Raw genomic sequence first — 16,157 nt, 5'->3', positions numbered from 1 at the left:
CATTTCTAGGCATACAAAGCAGCATGAAAAGACAACCCATCATCAGATGAAAGTATATTGAGAGAAATAGACCCAAAATAGCAGACAAGAATGTGAGAGTCATTGTATAATTTTATTCCATATATTCAGAAATGCAGAGGAAAATAAATGCACATTAAGAAGATATAAAAGTGACTCAGATCAAATTCCAGATATGAAAAACTCCATGTCTGAGACAATAGACCAGATGGAATTAACTACAGTCAAGAAAAAGGAAAAATTAGAAAACTTGGAGACATGGTAATAGAAATTGTCCAAAATGAAACACAGAAAGATAAAGAAGCCTGAAAAAAGCACGTAAAGCATCAATGAACTGTGAGACAACTTCAAAATGCTAATAGAAGTAAAACTGAAGCCCTGGAAAAAGAGAAGAGATAGAAAGGGACACAGAAAAAAATATTTGAAGAAATAATAGATGAAACATCTCCCAGATTGATGGGAACTATATGCTAAAGCACAAAATGCATAAAGCAAGTTATGGTAAGGCACAGAATAATCAAACTGCCCAAAATCAATAATAAAGAGAAAAACCTTAAAACCAGCTAGGTACTAAAAGGTCACATGGGTAGATGAACAAAGATAAGAACGATGGCAGATTTCTCCTGAGGAACAATGGAGGTGGAAGACTATGGACCAACATTTTTAAAGTACTCAAGGAAAAACCGTTAACATATAATTCTATACTCACTTTTCACAAATGAAGGCAAAGAAAGGACTATTTCGACACGTCAATGCTGAATTCATCATCAGACTTCCTACGAAAAAAATGCTGAAGGAATTCCTTTAACAAGAAAAATTATATGGCATGGAAATCTAGATCCATCCAAAGGAATGCTGGGCATTGGAAATGGCAGATATGTAAGCAAAATATAGTACTAATTTTTCTCATTTTAAAAACATTTTTATAAGACAATTGACCATGAAAACCAAAATAATAATGTATTGGGGGGTTTTATAACATGGGTAGAAGGAAAATATATGACAACAATAGCACAAAGGACAGGAAGGAAGACAGAAGTCCCCTGTGTTCAGGTTGCGGTGTTTAGTGAGGTGGCATGATGTCACTTGCAAGTAGCTTGTTGAGTTAAACATATCCTGCAGGTCCCAAAGCAGTCACTTAAAAGAAGAACAGTCATGGGCTGGGGTTGTGGGCTGGGGTTGTGCTCAGTGGCACAGCGCTTTCCTAGCATGTGTGAGGCACTGGGTTCGATTCTTAGCACCACATAAAAATAAATAAATAAAATAAAGGTATTAAAGAACAGTGATGTCATGAAATAATGGTATAGTAATAAGCTAACAAATGAAATTAAAATACACAGCTACTCAAATATAAGGCAGTAAAAGAAGAATCAAGAACTGATGATACAAATTGAAAACAAATTGCCAGATATTAAATTTAAACCAAATTATATCAATAACTTCATTCTATATAAATATTTTAAACACTCTAATGGAAAGGCAGAGGGTCAGATGGGGTAAACAGGAAGAACAACTATACAGTGCCTACAAGAAAGCCACATTCAATATGAAGTTGTTTGTGTCCATCACTGAAGACTGAGCCAGCCCTAACAGACTGTGGGCCTGGCTCAGCCTCCAGAAAGCTGTGGCCTCCAGTGACTGTGAACTTTTCCAGAGAGTAATGACAAGTCTGCCCATGTTCTTCAAAAGGAGTCTAACATGGTACATGTTATTCTGGTTACTAGATTCTTCACTTCTCAAAATACCTAATAAATATTTCCAGGAATGATCCCAACTTATTAGGCTTATCAAATACTTGTTGTGCATAACACAGTGAGTGACCAGAAACTGAAATATGTGCCACAAACATGATAAAGAAAGAAAATAGATCCATATTCAGAGTTCATTCATGAGTTCACTCATGATAACTAACCCTGATAACCTACCCACTATGCCTCATATGTGGTACGCATAGGTATATGGTGGTGAAACAAACTAGTATAGTTTTGTACCCAAGAAACTTAAAATAGAGGAGACAGACTGTAAACAAAAATATGATCCCATGTCGTCTGAAGTGGTATGATGGAAACAGAGAATATTAGGAGGCAGGAGGCAGCAAAGCACGTGGCCAAGGGAGTCCTCCCTGGGCACTGTGAACTAGCCACCAGAGAACAAGGAGGTCTCCAAGTCAGCAAGGGCACATGTGAAGGCTGAGAGACAGAAAAATACTGATGTGTTTCAGGGACTTGAAGAACAAGACTGGCTGCCCCAGATGAAGTAGGAGAGGCTGGGTCATGCAGGGCCACAGGAAGAAGTTTTAATTTTCCTCTAAGGACAGTGGAAACTCCTTACAGCATATAAACAGAAGAGGACACACGTGACTTAATTTGCATTTTTAAGACACTCTTTCTTGCAAGTCTGTGGAGAATGGAGCCGAGCAGGGTAGGAGTAGACAGGGAAATGGGAATATTCAGACAGTTGATGCATAGGCTATGAGGGAGAGCCAGGAACCAAGGCGGTTCCAACTGGGTGGGTGATACAGAGATAGGAAGATGAGAGGGGCTGCTGGTTTGGGCATGGGTCCCAGGAGTGCTGACTGAGAATCAGACTAGGATTGAAAGTTTGAGAGGCATCCCTGCTTGTCCTGGCTCATGAGCTCAAGTCACAGATAAAGAACTGTGCCTGGGGCAGTAGCTCTAAGATTTCAGATCAGAAGTTATATCCCTAAGCAGAAGATATGTCTTTAATGATGTTCAGTGCATCTAATTCCAAATATGGCTCCGCTCCTGTCCTTTACTCTTGACTCCCTCTCCTGAGGACTGCTGTGAATGACCACCTGACAAAACCCCATCCAGGTTAAATCACAAATTCCCTTGCACCAAGTTAATCACACATGTAGCAACCCAGCTTGTAAGATAGACAATCAGAAGCCTTTTGCAAAATGAAGACCAGCTCTAGTAGCCTATCCAGTTCTATTGCTTTCTTCCAACAAACTAAACAACAGGTTTGGCAGGATGAATTAGTTCCCAGGTAATCAATCTAGTCTGTCATAGTTTAGTGTCTCTGCCTCACTGAACTCAGCCTCATGTCACCACACTCTCTTCCATGCAAAGGAGGGTGCTCCCAGCTTCTAACCCACATTGGCAATCTTGGCCTTGATTGACATCAGCAGAGGAGATATTTAAAAACAAGGTTAGGTCATCTTCCACTGAAAGACCTGGAATAGTCACCATGCTTTGTGAACTTAAGTCTGATTCTCCAAAAAGACAGAGGAACTTGCTAGCCAAGACTTGCTCCTACCTTTTACACTCTATTCACCAGATCTGGAGGGTACCTGTGTCATGGGACACCAAGAAGGCTTCACGGCTAAAGATGGAGCAGAATGTGGGGACCAGGCCTTGGGAGAAGACAGAGCCCTCCTCCCACATACTGAGCTCTCCTGACAAAGCAAGTCCTGTTGGGAACCCCCAGCCCCAGCCAGGCCACCAGCAGAGATGGTGCAGCCCCAGGACACTGAAGGAGCAAGGACCTTGTCAGAGGCACTTCCTGCCCCTATGTGAAACTGTCCTGCTGGTTGTTGGTTTCTGACCTCTGTTCCAGACCCCGCCCTGATGACACTGAGTGTGGCTCACCCATTGTGCAACCTGTTTCTGTAAAAGGAACAACTTTATGGTTGGGCTTGAGATTAAAACAAACAAACAACAACAAACCCAACCTAGATCAATAACCTGCTGGAAGAGAGGGGGGAAAGCCTATATGAGAAAAACAATTAGCAGCTTTCTTGCCAACTTTCCATTTCAGTTTTTGAAAATGTAGATATTTAAATTACAAGGTTTATGTTTTCTCCCTACACTTGGTGAACCCTTGAATTATAGTGCTGTCATTCGGTAAATTCTGAAGACTCTGAATAATATAGAACTGCTTTCACAGACCTTTTGGGGGAGCAATGCTTGCAGTCACACATGGAATAAAATTGCAACCACAAGCACATAAAGACAAAGCAAAAATAGTGGTACAGCACTAAGATAAAATGTGCCAAATGGTAAATAACTGATGCTTTGAGGACAAATGGCACTTTTTCCATTTCTAATCATTTTGCATTTACCACTATTTTTCTAACACATTTGCTTTCCTATTATTGTCTTACTTTTATAACAAATTGAGTATTAATCCCTCTGCTTGCCTCTCCATACCCCATTAAAGGAACAGACATAATTTAAATCTTTATTCAAAGACTACTGCCAACATAAGGTTAGTAATGCCCCTACATACAAAGTACAGTAATTCAATTTAATTTTGTGAATTAAATTTGACCAAATCTGAAAGAACTGAACTTGTACTCAGAACATAGGGATCATGTTTTTGACTTTTTGTTTAGAGGTTCTATAGCTTCATATCTATAGAAATAATAATAACAGTAAGAAATAAAACAGAGAGATCCCATATACCCTTTTCTCAGCTTTCCCCAGGGTAACATCTAGAGTGACTCCAGGACAACATCACCTAGGAAACCACAGGCCGCTCTCAGGTGCATGCAGGTGTATTGAATTCTACCCAACTTTGTCCTCCCTGTGGGCTTGTGGAGACTCCACCATGTCAAGGTTCACCTCGTTCCCTGCTCCTTAACTCCTGGCAACAGGGACCAACTGCTGGTCAATGGACAATTATCGATCCCTTATGGGCCAGTCAGTATGTTCATCCCCGTGATCCAGCTAAGCAAATAAACAGTGTATCCAGTGGTTAGGAGGGCAGGCTGGGGGCAGAATACCTGGGTTCAAAAGTATTTCAGTTCTCTCTGCCACAGAGTCTCCTTTAATAAAAAAAAAAGGGCCAATAGTAGAACTTCAAAGAGATATTATGAGAATCCAACAAATATATACGTATACAGGAAGCAGAAATGCCTGGCATGCAGACCTGGATGTTGCCATGCATGAACTCAATACATGCAGAACATGCAGGATCCTCATGTTCTCTTTCCTGGGACACTGATGTCAGCTGTCCACAGCTGGAATTAACTGCTCCCTCCCATGGCACTGGGTTGACATTTATGTTACATTAGCACCGGGGCGACCTGATGAGAGAACATTTGAAGTATGAGTAAGACTTTGACAGAATTTGTCAGAAATAGAAGAGAAGGAAAGATGTTTGAGGCTGGTGAAACAACGGGGGATCTGGGTGGAAGAAAACACAGGCCATGCTGAGAGAGGACTCAGAGTTCAGAACAGAAGGCTGTGTGGCGGCTGGAGGCTGGGGCCAGATTTTGAGGGGAACTCAGTGAGTGCCACAGTGCAATTAGCGCCACAGTCCTGGAGAAGACCAGGAGAATGGACAGAAGAAACAGTCCCTGGGGAGGAGCGGTTGGAACCAAAGTGAAAGCACTTTTTCAAGTACCAAACCCAAGCGACCATGGGATTTTCTGTAAACCACAGGAGCCGCCCTGACGTGTTCCCTGCGGCCCCCATTCTTAGAGGCATCCAGTCTTGACTGTGTGGGGCAAGGGAAGTAAAAGTTATTACACTGACTCACGCCAGAACCTGTCCTCGCCCTGCCAGGGCAGTTTCCACTCTAGCCAGGTGTTCTCCATTCCCCACCCCCAGCAACTTCAAACTGTCCTTTCCTGAGGTTTCCAAAGGCAGGCTCTGGGCAGAGGCTTTGGAGGCTCCTGGAGCCTGTCCCAGAGTCCCCATTGGCACTGGGGTCCACAGTGCCTGTCTGATCCTCTAGCCATTTGCCTCCTGCAGGCACAGCCAGTCTTGATCTCTGAGCGCTTGCTCATCTCAGGCATGTACTTTCTCTCCCTCCCTTGGACAACTTCTCTTCCAGGTCACTTCCTGGGCCCTTGCCTCCCAGATGTGCTGTGATCACACTCTGATCTCCATGGCCAGAGCCTGTCTATTCCTCCCTTTCACAATATATTCTTGCCTCTGTGCTCCCAGGTCTCCCAGGGACCTGTTGCTGCCTAAATTGGGTATGTCTCACAGAATAAGAACAAATCACCTTGTGCTTCTGCTTTGAAAAATGTTCCCCATCAGGTACCTTCTTCAGAAACAGAGAGGAAGGACAAGAGCCCGTAACCTAAGTATATGGCTAACAGGCTGAAAAAAAATATATATATAACTATTTGGTGACAGCAAAACAGGTCTCATTGTGCTCCGTCATTCTCAAATCCATGGAAAGAAAAGGATGCTGGGAGAAATGGCTCTTGCTAAGTGGGTACTAGTGGCTTACGGTTTGGCTCGGATAACTAAGAAACCAAAAAAAATAAATAAATAAAATAGGCTTGCCTTTTCTCTAAATGAAGTCAAGTATTATCAATTAATACTTGATCACAAAGATGAAAGGTAGTCAAGAGGACTTAGAAACAAATCCCCTCAAGGATCCCATAACAATACCTGTGCTGTTTGCATATGATAGGGCAGACTTTCTCCTGGAAGAGGGTTTTAACTTCCATGACAAACCTCCCTCCCTCACAGTTGATGTGCAAATTATGTGCAAATTATGCCTTAAGGGCACATGTCAGCCACACATTACCTCCCCAACAAAGCACATTAAGACAGTCTCCCACTCTCTGGGGCATCTTAATGGCTACTTCATCTGTAGACATTACATCAAATTCTTCACTTAAATAAATACCAACTATATTATTTGGGGGAAAAACAAGTCATACATTAAGAAGCCAAGAAGACCAAGACTGAGAAAGCAAGCAAGAAAGCTGAAACTCTTCTTAGTCCAAGTCCCACAAATTCAATATGTGTTTGGAAAATGCCAATATTTTCATACTCCTTCAGTCCCTGTACATAGCCTTTTGCACTACCTGACCCTGTATCATTCAAAGTTTGCATAAAGGGCTCAGAGATCAAGACTGACTGCGGCTGCAGGGGGCAAATGGCCAGAGGATCAGACAGGTGCTGTGGACGGCCCAGTGCCAATGGCTGGGACAGGCTGCCGGAGCCTCCAGAGCCTCTGCCCAGGGCCTGCCTTTGGAAACCTCCGGAAAGGACAGTCAATGGTGATTTGAGCCTTTTCTTTTCTGACTTTTCCCCTGGCAGAGGGCAGCCAGGCAGCAAGAGAAAATACAACATAAATGATGGCAGAGAAAGATGATTTATTTAGAATTTAACGTGACAGGACATTCTATTAAGAAATTAATTGTGTCCTGCTGCCCACTGCAGTGGACACCTTCATAAAGGTCATTACCTTCCCATAGAGGCCCCACCATCTGCTGCCCCCACTTGTATCCCCCAGATGATTTTAGTGGACTTTGTTTTTGAAGAGTCTCAGAGTGACTCAAACTCTGATATGTATAAAATCACTGGGGGGACTGTTAAAATGGATGTTTCTGGGTCCCTCTGCAGACCTGCCAATTAAGATTTCTGGGGATGGGGACCTAGAAGCCGCACTTTAAATAAACTCCCTAAGAAATTGTGATTCAGGAAGTTTTAAGAATACTTTGAGAAAACATTAGGTCAAAAGAGACAGAAACCCCTGGGATACCTAGGTAGGGACACTGGGATCTGAGACTTCAGAGGAAAGGACCAGCCCATGGAAGACTCTAGTCCCAATGTAGGAAGCCTGGGCTTTATCCAGGCAGTGAGGGGCCACTGTGGGGTTTTAGGTAGGACTGTGACATGGTAAGCTGTGAGACTCACAGCTCAGGTGGCCACCTTCTCCAAGAAGCCTCCATCCCAGTCCGCCTGGGTTTCCTGCTCCTCTGGGTTCCACATGAGCTCACACATACCTCTAACTCACCACTGACCACATGGTATTGGCAAGACCCATGGTGCTAGTGCTCTAATCTTCTTTCCACCAGAAAGCTTCTGGATAAGAAAGTGACTTGTCCACGGTGCCCAGCATACAGTAGTGTTTAATCAAGGGAACTTTTGTGTTCCACTTAAAACCATGTCATCACCAACTGGTGCAGCTTCACGGAGCCCCTTTCTTGCTCAAATGGCCTAGAATCCCTCATTTCCCACAGAGAAACTGGCCCCTGTGTCTAAAGTCCACCTTAACCTTAGGATATCCGTCTTATGGAAGAAGTAGAAATGAAATGTCAGATGCCTGAAGTTTTGATCATACTGCTATGAAGTTAGTTTACATTTTTATGTTTCAGAAAAGAATAAAGATCTCACAACCCTCTGAGGTCCAAAGGCTCGCAAAGCCACTGAAGACATAGGAAAATGTACCAATAGCTGATGGTAGCATGAAAGCACCTGGTGTCCAGAGTCTTTTGAAGCCTAAAAGCAAAACACCTGACTTTTGGTCAGAACTCAACCTCCCCACCCACTACTCCAACCACCTGCTTCAATAGGTCCAGCCTTCCTCCCACTCCCACTCTTCTCACCCACCCACTCAGGCAGAAGGCAGAGGCAATAAGAATTTTACATTTTGATTTTTTCAATAAAGAGGATATGAAACATTCCACGAACTACTAGGAATCATAAAGATTCTCCCCTGTGGGATCTCTGTCAAGAGAATTCCTTCTTTTCGAATAAAACTGAGGTAGCAACTGGGTGGAAATGTGACAATGACGGAAGCTCTGAACATGAAGGGCCTTCACTGTGGGACTTTGGGGCTTATTCATCCTGAGGCTCAGAGACAGCCTACTGACCAGGAAGGAGCAGAAGGACAAGTAAGCATTTGAGGATCCCTTGATGGTTCTAGAAGTCATCTTCCACCGCCCCACAGAAGGGTTCAGGAGGAAATCATAATCAAGTTCATTACCAAGTGTGCCTAGGGCGTGGGTGAGCCCGGCACCGCACCTCGTGCTTGGAGACCCCCAGTGGTTTTGCTGTCTTGCCCCTCTTCTCCCTGCCTGCCTCAGCTTTGGGCGGAGGGGAGGGGTCCAGACGCAGCACCCGGGCTCCTCAAGCCCCCTGGGCCTGCGGGGGAGGGGAGCGCGGGGCGCAGCGCCCCCAGCTCCCAGTCCCTGCAGCTGTCCGGGCGCGGAGCCTCCGGGGTTGGCCTCGCCCTGGGGGTGGGGGTGAGGGGATGCACGCTCGAGCTGCAGGCCCGGCTCGTGCAGGCTCTGCACACCTGCCCGCCGGCGAGGCTTCATTAAGCCGCGCCTGTGCAGCCCCAGCCGGCGGCCGAGGCGCGGGAGTCCACGCCATGGAGCCCAGGGAGGATCCCTGCAGGGAACCGCTGGGTGAGCGCGCAAGGGGTTCGGGCTTGGGGGGCTCTCTGAGGCCCGGGGTCCTCTGGCCACTTGGCCCGCTTTAGACGACCTAAGAGCTTGGGTAGCTGGTGCGCTGTAGTGGGGCAGGGAGGTGACTGCAGACCTCCCTGACCAGGGGTTCAGATCTCCCACTGCACAGGTGAGAAAACGCTGAGCCGGGCTGACGCCCATCCCTTTTCTTCCAGGGCAAATCACCCCATCGAGACATGTAAGTGGTTAAGCGCTTGTGGGTTCAATCCCTGATACCAAAAAAAAAAAAAAAAAAAAAGAGAGAGAGAAAGATGAGAAAAAGTCATGTTTGTTGAGCACCTACTCTGTATCTGTACCAGGTTTATTGCTACACTACAGGCACTAGGAAAACGCCATTAAGCTAATTTGCACCTCCTTGCCCACATCTCCATCCAACCTTGCCCCTTTAACTCCCGGTGGCTGCGCACCCTCTACACCAGCTTCAGACCGGCTCCTGCACTTCAGGCCTGTTGTGTGTCCCAGGAAACAACTTGATAAAGCACCTGAGCCAGAATTTGCCCTCCTGCTTTGCATATTGTTAGAAAATAATTTCTTAAGACATTACAATGCATGCAATTCCATTCAAATAACAATGGCCCTTATCTAGTTAACATTTATTTACAGAATTTTGCAATTTCATTGGAAATGATACAGCAGGTCCCTGGACCGTAGGTCTGTGTAAGTTATGAGTAAGCCCGGTTATGAGTAAGTCCGGAAGTGAAGGGGAGTGTTGGGTGACCCTGGGAAGAACTTGTGCCCCCTGTGCTATTTGATCTTAGGCTAATTACTCAAGTTTCTAATCCTCATGTCTTCATATGGGAGAAGTGCCTTCCTCACAGGGGTTAAGTGCACACTGTACCAAGCTTTGAAAGGTGCTAACTCAGCCTTATGCCTGGACCATGGTAAGCTCTGGATGAATCAGTCAGCTAGAAGAAAGGAAGGCAAGCTTAAAGGATTCCGAATGGGCTCCTTTTCCCTCACCTGTAAAGGGAGGGTTGGCCTGGACAGAGGGGGGAAATATTGGGAACACTGGGAGGAAGTGGAGGTGCATGGGGTTGAGGAGGGCTGGCAGGGAGAGTGGGTGCTAGGGAAGGGGAAGGTTCCTGCCTGTCCTTCCTGTTACCTCCTTTGACCTCCCTGCCTGAGCTCTGGAACCCATCTTAACCTGCCTTGTCACTTCTGCTGGCAGTCACATCTGGGTTCCAGTCTCAGGTGAAGCAGAATTCTAATCAATCTATTTCCCTTCCTAGTCTGCCCTCAGCCCCACCGTGGTCCCTTAGAAATACCTGAACAGATGCCTGTCCCTCGAACTCCTGGTATCTGGGTGGGGGGGGGGGCGAATGGGGAAGAAGCATCCTAAATTAGGATTACTCTCCTAGCATGGGCTAAGGCCCTCTTAAGAGCTATATATGTTTGTTTACATTTTCCAAAGCAGTTGGATTATCTAATCTTTACAACCATCAAATTAAGAAGGGAAGTCTGGAATTAGGGCCTCATTTGATAGGTAGACAGATGAAAACTTAGGGTCCAACAACAGGTCCACTGTAGAACAGAAAGCAGCATGTCCTTGGAGCCCAGACTCCTGCTTCTACCTGGGGCTGAGGTCAGTGGCTGCTGCTTCCCACAGGCCAGGAAGGTGGAGGCCAGTCCCTGACTGCTGAACTGGAGGAGGAACCGAAGCAGGGGTCAGCCCCCCACACTCAGGACACCCTGAAAGAAGAGCTGCCACCCCCCTGTGCCATCTCAGGAGAGGAGCCGCCTCCAGAGCCCACTGGAGAACCGACTCGTGCTAATGCCAGGCGCGTGTGCCAGCCATCCAGCTCCAGGGCTGTCCACAAAGACAGGCAGAACCCAGGCAGACCCCAGTCTCAAGGGCAAGGCTCTTCCCTCTTAGCACGACAGGCAAAGACAGTAAAGAGACCGGCTTCCCCAGGCCCCGGTAAACACAAAAAGCCCAATGCCACGGATCTGGCCTCAACATCACTGCTCAGTGTTGCTAAGTCATCCTGTGCCACTCACAACCCTGTGCCTTGTGGGTCAGGCCGGGGCCCCTGCCACCTGGCCAACCTCCTCAGCACATTGACCCAGAACATCCAAAACACAGACCAGAAGAAGGGGCCCCCAGAAGTGAACTGCCAAGTCCGGAAAAAGACTCGAACCCTCTACCGTTCAGGTAAACCGTTTGTATATCACTTTGTCCTGGATCTCTCTTGACCCCACAGCAGTGCCTTTGGCCCCAAGGGGAAGGCTAGGTTGTCTCAGCAGAAAGCAAGCTTAGGACCAGGATGAAGGGTCAGGATAGCAAACCCCACACAGGTCTCAGCCATGACGCCCAAGAGAGAATGCCTGGCCCACTGGGGAACTTAGCTGCAAGGCTCTTGGGGCAGGGACAGTGGTCCTGTCTGCTGGAGACACCTGGTAGGCATCTCTTCCTCTCTCTTGCCATGTCACTGTGATTGACTTCCTCCTGCCCATTTCTTCTTGCAGACCAGCTGGAAGAGCTAGAGCGAATGTTCCAAGAAGATCACTACCCTGATGGTGACAAGCGCCGGGAGATAGCCCAGACGGTGGGGGTCACTCCCCAGCGCATCATGGTAAAGGGGGCTGGTTAACCAGCAGGGGTAGGAGGTTGCTGAGAAGCTACCCATTGGAATTCCTGTGGGTTAGGGCACGTGCTCATCCTCAGTGTGCAGGGAGGCTGAAGTTGGGTCTCTGTTGTGGTGCCTCTCCACGGGCTTCTAATAGTGCTGCTGCCATGTACTATCAGAAGAAGAAAGAGGTGCAGAGGCCTTGGTTGTTAAACCAAGCGGACAGGCAGGCTTCCGAAGCAAAGTGGTGACAGGACCTCCCACCCTTATGTAGCCATGCACCGTGTTGACTGATGTCTCTGCTGGCAGATGTCCCTGGACTCTAGTTTCTCCTCCCCAATTCCTCAAGTTCTCCAAGTATCTTTACCTCATAGGTGTGGTTCCAGAATCGCCGGGCAAAGTGGCGAAAAGTTGAGAAGTTGAATGGGAAAGAAAATGAGGACAATCCTGAAGTTCCTGCCAGCAGCCAGTGCAGGTGAGGAACCCTCTGGACCTTCCAGTAGGTAGAAGTGGAAGCCAAACTGGGATCCTGGGATCTTGAAGGGGCAAGCGTTGGAAGCTGGGTGTCAGGCCTGGGGTTGTTGCTAGAGTTTGTGACTGGGAAGGGGCTGGAGGTGGCCAGTGTCTGACAGGAGGCAGAGTTTATGGATTTGGTATCCTTCTCTGCTCTGAGGTGCTTGTCTAAATCCAGAGACCACCAGAGCTACATTGTCCCTTTTCTCTGCCTCCAGCTCTACAGAAGAGCCCCCACCTCCCACGCCCATGGACGGGGAGTCCGGCCCCTTCCCTGCAGAGCCCACTCTGGATACCTTTCCAGGTGAGCTCCTACCTTCAGAGGGTTCACTTGCCCAAGAAAGGTCTTTGCCCTTCAGAGATTCCTTGCCCAAGAAATGGGAATGGGACAAAGCTCTCCAGGGTTTTGGGCCAGAGGAGCCCATTCAGGGGACCCTGGGCTTCGCACAGGTCTGTCATTCCACAGTCCCAGGTCTGCCTGGCTGTCTTCTTAAGTCCTTCCTTGACTTCTGTTCCTAGAGCCCCCTCTGCTGATGATGTCCGACCAGACTCTGGCACCCATCCAACAAAGCGAGGGTACTCGGAGGGTGGTGACCCCACCACTCTTCAGTCCCCCACCTGTTCGAAGAACCAACTTTCCTTTTCCCCTGGGCCCTGTGCACACCCCGCAACTGCTGTCTCTGCTGGCAGATGTCCCCGGTAGTGAGAGCAGTCCCACTGGATCCTGGGGGACAAGGTATGGGACCTAAGAGGGAGAGAGACCTGATTTATTATGGGAGGGATACAAAGGAGGAAAAGTCAGACCTTGAGAGGGGAAGGGCTGCGAGGAGCAAGGAATAGTACGTGTGATGGGAATTAAAAGGGTAAGTGAGAGCTGGGCTGTGGCCCAGTGGTACAGGCTCACCTGGCAGGTGTGAGGTCCTGGGTGGGATTCTCAGCACCTCATATAAATAAATAACTAAAATAAAGGTCCATCAACAACTAAAATATATATATATTTTAAAAAGTGGATTTGGAGTAGGAATGATCTAGGATATTGTTTCAATGAAACAGAAAGAAAGAGGACAGGCAGGAGCACTGAGGGGGGCGGGAAGCAGTGTGGGGTGCCCACAGAGCTGGGGGGAGGAAGTCAGAAGATCTCGCATACTGTGCGGAAGAACCAGGCCACCTCTGGACCTCACTACACATTCCTCTGTCCCCCACAGCATCTCCTCACCACCCATCTGCTCGTATCTGGAAGACCCGGAAGTCCAGGATTACCAACAAAGCAGCCAGCCAGGACCGTTCCAGTTCCCCCAACCTCCACAGACTCAGCTTTTCCAACCTCCCCAGCCCCAGTTTTCATACCTGCCTCCCTTCCCCTTCCCCATGCCCAGTTCACTGACCTTTCCACCACCAGAAGACCCCCTCTTTATGTTTCCTTGTGGTCCCAGTGGGGGCATGTCACAGGGCTACTACTCAGGCCCTCCATCGGGGCAGATTCTGCTGCAGCCACCCGCTGGAAATGTGGGTGAGTTGGGGCTGGGAAAGAAGATCCTTTTATGATTGAGGAAGGTGCAGAGGCTCAGACAGCCTCATTATCTGCAGGGTAGACTGAGGCAGGGCGTGCTTTTTACCTGTCCCAGCTCAGCTAGTTACAGGTCTCCTAAGTCTCAGTGTCCTGGACTTAGTTGTGGGGACAAGAGTGCAGATCACTGAAGGACCTGGTGAGGATTAGAAACAATATGAGTAAAGACAACGTGGCAGAGAGTAGATGGCAGCCTATGTCAGCATGTCACTAGGCCACCTGGACCTCAGAAGTCCCAGAAGCATCCACTCATTGAGAATTCTTGGGAAGGGGATGGAAGACCCGTCCAGGTGGCCCCACTGTCCTTGCTGACTGCAAGAGACAGCACTTGGCCTGACCCAGGTCCACTCTGTGTCCATATTACCAAACCAATGAACCCGGAGCCCAGGAGCCTTCCTGGTCCTGTGGGCAGAGCTTGGTGCTAGTTTTTCCAAGACTTGCACTGGGGTCCTAAGCTGTGGTGCTACGGATGGTAAAAGAGAATCCCTTCTTAAAAGGCACTGAATGATGTTTGATGCTCTTTGTCCTGTCTAATAATTCCTATGTCTTTTGACCCTCCTCCCAGGTGCAGTGTCCTGGAGTGACCTCTGTTTGCCAGAACTGCCCTTCCCTGGTCCACTCTACCCACAGACACTGGGGCACCCCTCAGGAGCAGATGGCTATTTTCCTGATCTGTGTGCAGCTCCTGGTGCTCAGGCAATGAGCAGGCAGCCTTCTCCAGGTCTTGACCCACTGCCAGAAGAGGCCAGACCAGGAACTGGGCCCTTACTCAGCAAGGCACAAGAAAAGCAGCCTGTCTCCTCCCTGGAGCCGTCCACAACATTGGAGGAGGTCAGAGAAGACAAGAATGGCTGTGCTCCCTAGTTGGAGTCAAAGAGTAGAAAGAGGGTCCTGGGCATGGGGGGGACAGGATTGGGGTACCTGCACAGGGGGTGCTGATGGAAGGGCTGGGAAGGATTCTGGGCTGGGTGGGATCTGATGCCTCCCCAGTGTGCTCTTGTCTTGCGGGGCATTAGAGAAGGAAGAGGGTTGGACCTGCCCTTCCCCCACACCTCTATGATATTCCTGAAGAAAGGGGAGCCCAGGTTACTTCTGAATGTTGTGTCAATACGTTGTTTCCTTTCACTGCTGGACACTGAGCCCGAGGGCCACTATAAGCAGTAAACTAGTCTACCTTGTGTTCTCTGATTGTGAGTCCTCCCCCTCAACCTAGGAGAGTTCCGTTGCCTACCACTGACTAGTTGTTAGATGTAATTGTGGGGGAGTCCCCACTGGACATGATCATGTATTGTTCCTGGCTCCCCTAAAGGAGAAATTGGGCGTCTTGAGCTCTTCCTTCAGTCCTGCCATTAAATCACATTCTATTCACAAACCTAGATCTAAACCTGAGTCTGGGTTTGTCCCTAAAACTTGGGTCCTGTAGAACTAGCATTGCAAGAGAAGTCCAAGGGTGTTCAAAGCCAAGTCTCCAGTGTTGCAAATTGTGACTAATTTCCCCAAAGCTCTTATCTGGGGGAGAGGATAAGAAGAAAGAATAAGGGATGAGGGCACCCAAAAAAGTACACGAGTAAGAACTGCAAGTTGGCAGTCCTCTCCTGTGCAGGACAATGCCACAGGGGTGAAGGATCCAGGGTCTTTTGTGTCTCTCCCACCCCAGCTAGCAGAGACACCAAAAGAAGCACCTTGAGAGATCTCCTAAAATGATCGCTATAGCTCTCACCCATGAACTTCAGTTTTACCACTTCTGTTTATGGTTGCACCCCGGGGCTGGGAGCTAGTCTAGGGAGCTTTGGTGGTAGGTTGAGCTGAGGGAAGAGGAGGAAAGAGGCAGTTTGACCAATGATGAAACTGTCCTTGATGGCTGGACAGTGGGTCTGGGGCTCATGAAGGAATGGCAAAAAGTGAGGACGTGCCTGTGTGGGCCTTGCTCCTCCTGCTCCATTGCGTAGACGGGCTTTGTATCCACACTGAACCTGAATGGCTTCCTTCCATCTGCTAGTGGTCAGCCAAATCAGGCAATGAAGGAGGAAATATTAATTAGAACCTATTGGCTCCAAGCTTGAGGTCCTGCTTCAGCACATTAAGGGCTAAACGGAAGACTGAAAAGGAGCGTCATCAACCAATCTGAAAAGAGAAGGGATGGGGGTGTGGCACCCGGGAGAGGGATTGGAAAAAGAGTCAGAAAGACGAATGGAGCATAGAGACTGCACGAGAAGTAACAGGGCACAGACCAGGGGACAGAAGAGGGGAAGAGACATAGGGATTTATCTCTCCTGAAATAAGGTCTAGCAGAAGAGAAAAAGGGCAC

General features: G+C 48.0%; 1 protein-coding gene across 1 annotated transcript; it reads left to right on the top strand.

Moving 5' to 3' along the window:
- Positions 1-2,059: 2,059 nt before the first annotated feature.
- On the top strand, positions 2,060-14,713 carry Nobox (NOBOX oogenesis homeobox). The gene is given in 10 exon segments (XM_046434092.1): positions 2,060-2,074; positions 3,264-3,381; positions 8,819-9,142; positions 10,809-11,354; positions 11,669-11,889; positions 12,144-12,244; positions 12,501-12,586; positions 12,802-13,018; positions 13,488-13,792; positions 14,415-14,713. Coding segments are annotated over 10 exon segments (2,232 nt in total).
- The last annotated feature ends 1,444 nt before the right edge of the window (positions 14,714-16,157 follow it).

Source organism: Marmota monax, unplaced genomic scaffold (assembly GCF_021218885.2).
Source record: "Marmota monax isolate L192 unplaced genomic scaffold, Marmota_monax_Labrador192_F-V1.1 WCK01_AAM20220418_F8-fsc00122, whole genome shotgun sequence".
Lineage (NCBI taxonomy): Eukaryota > Metazoa > Chordata > Mammalia > Rodentia > Sciuridae > Marmota > Marmota monax.
The sequence above is the reverse complement of the archived record's forward strand: the minus strand, read 5'-3'. Positions and strand labels throughout refer to the sequence as shown.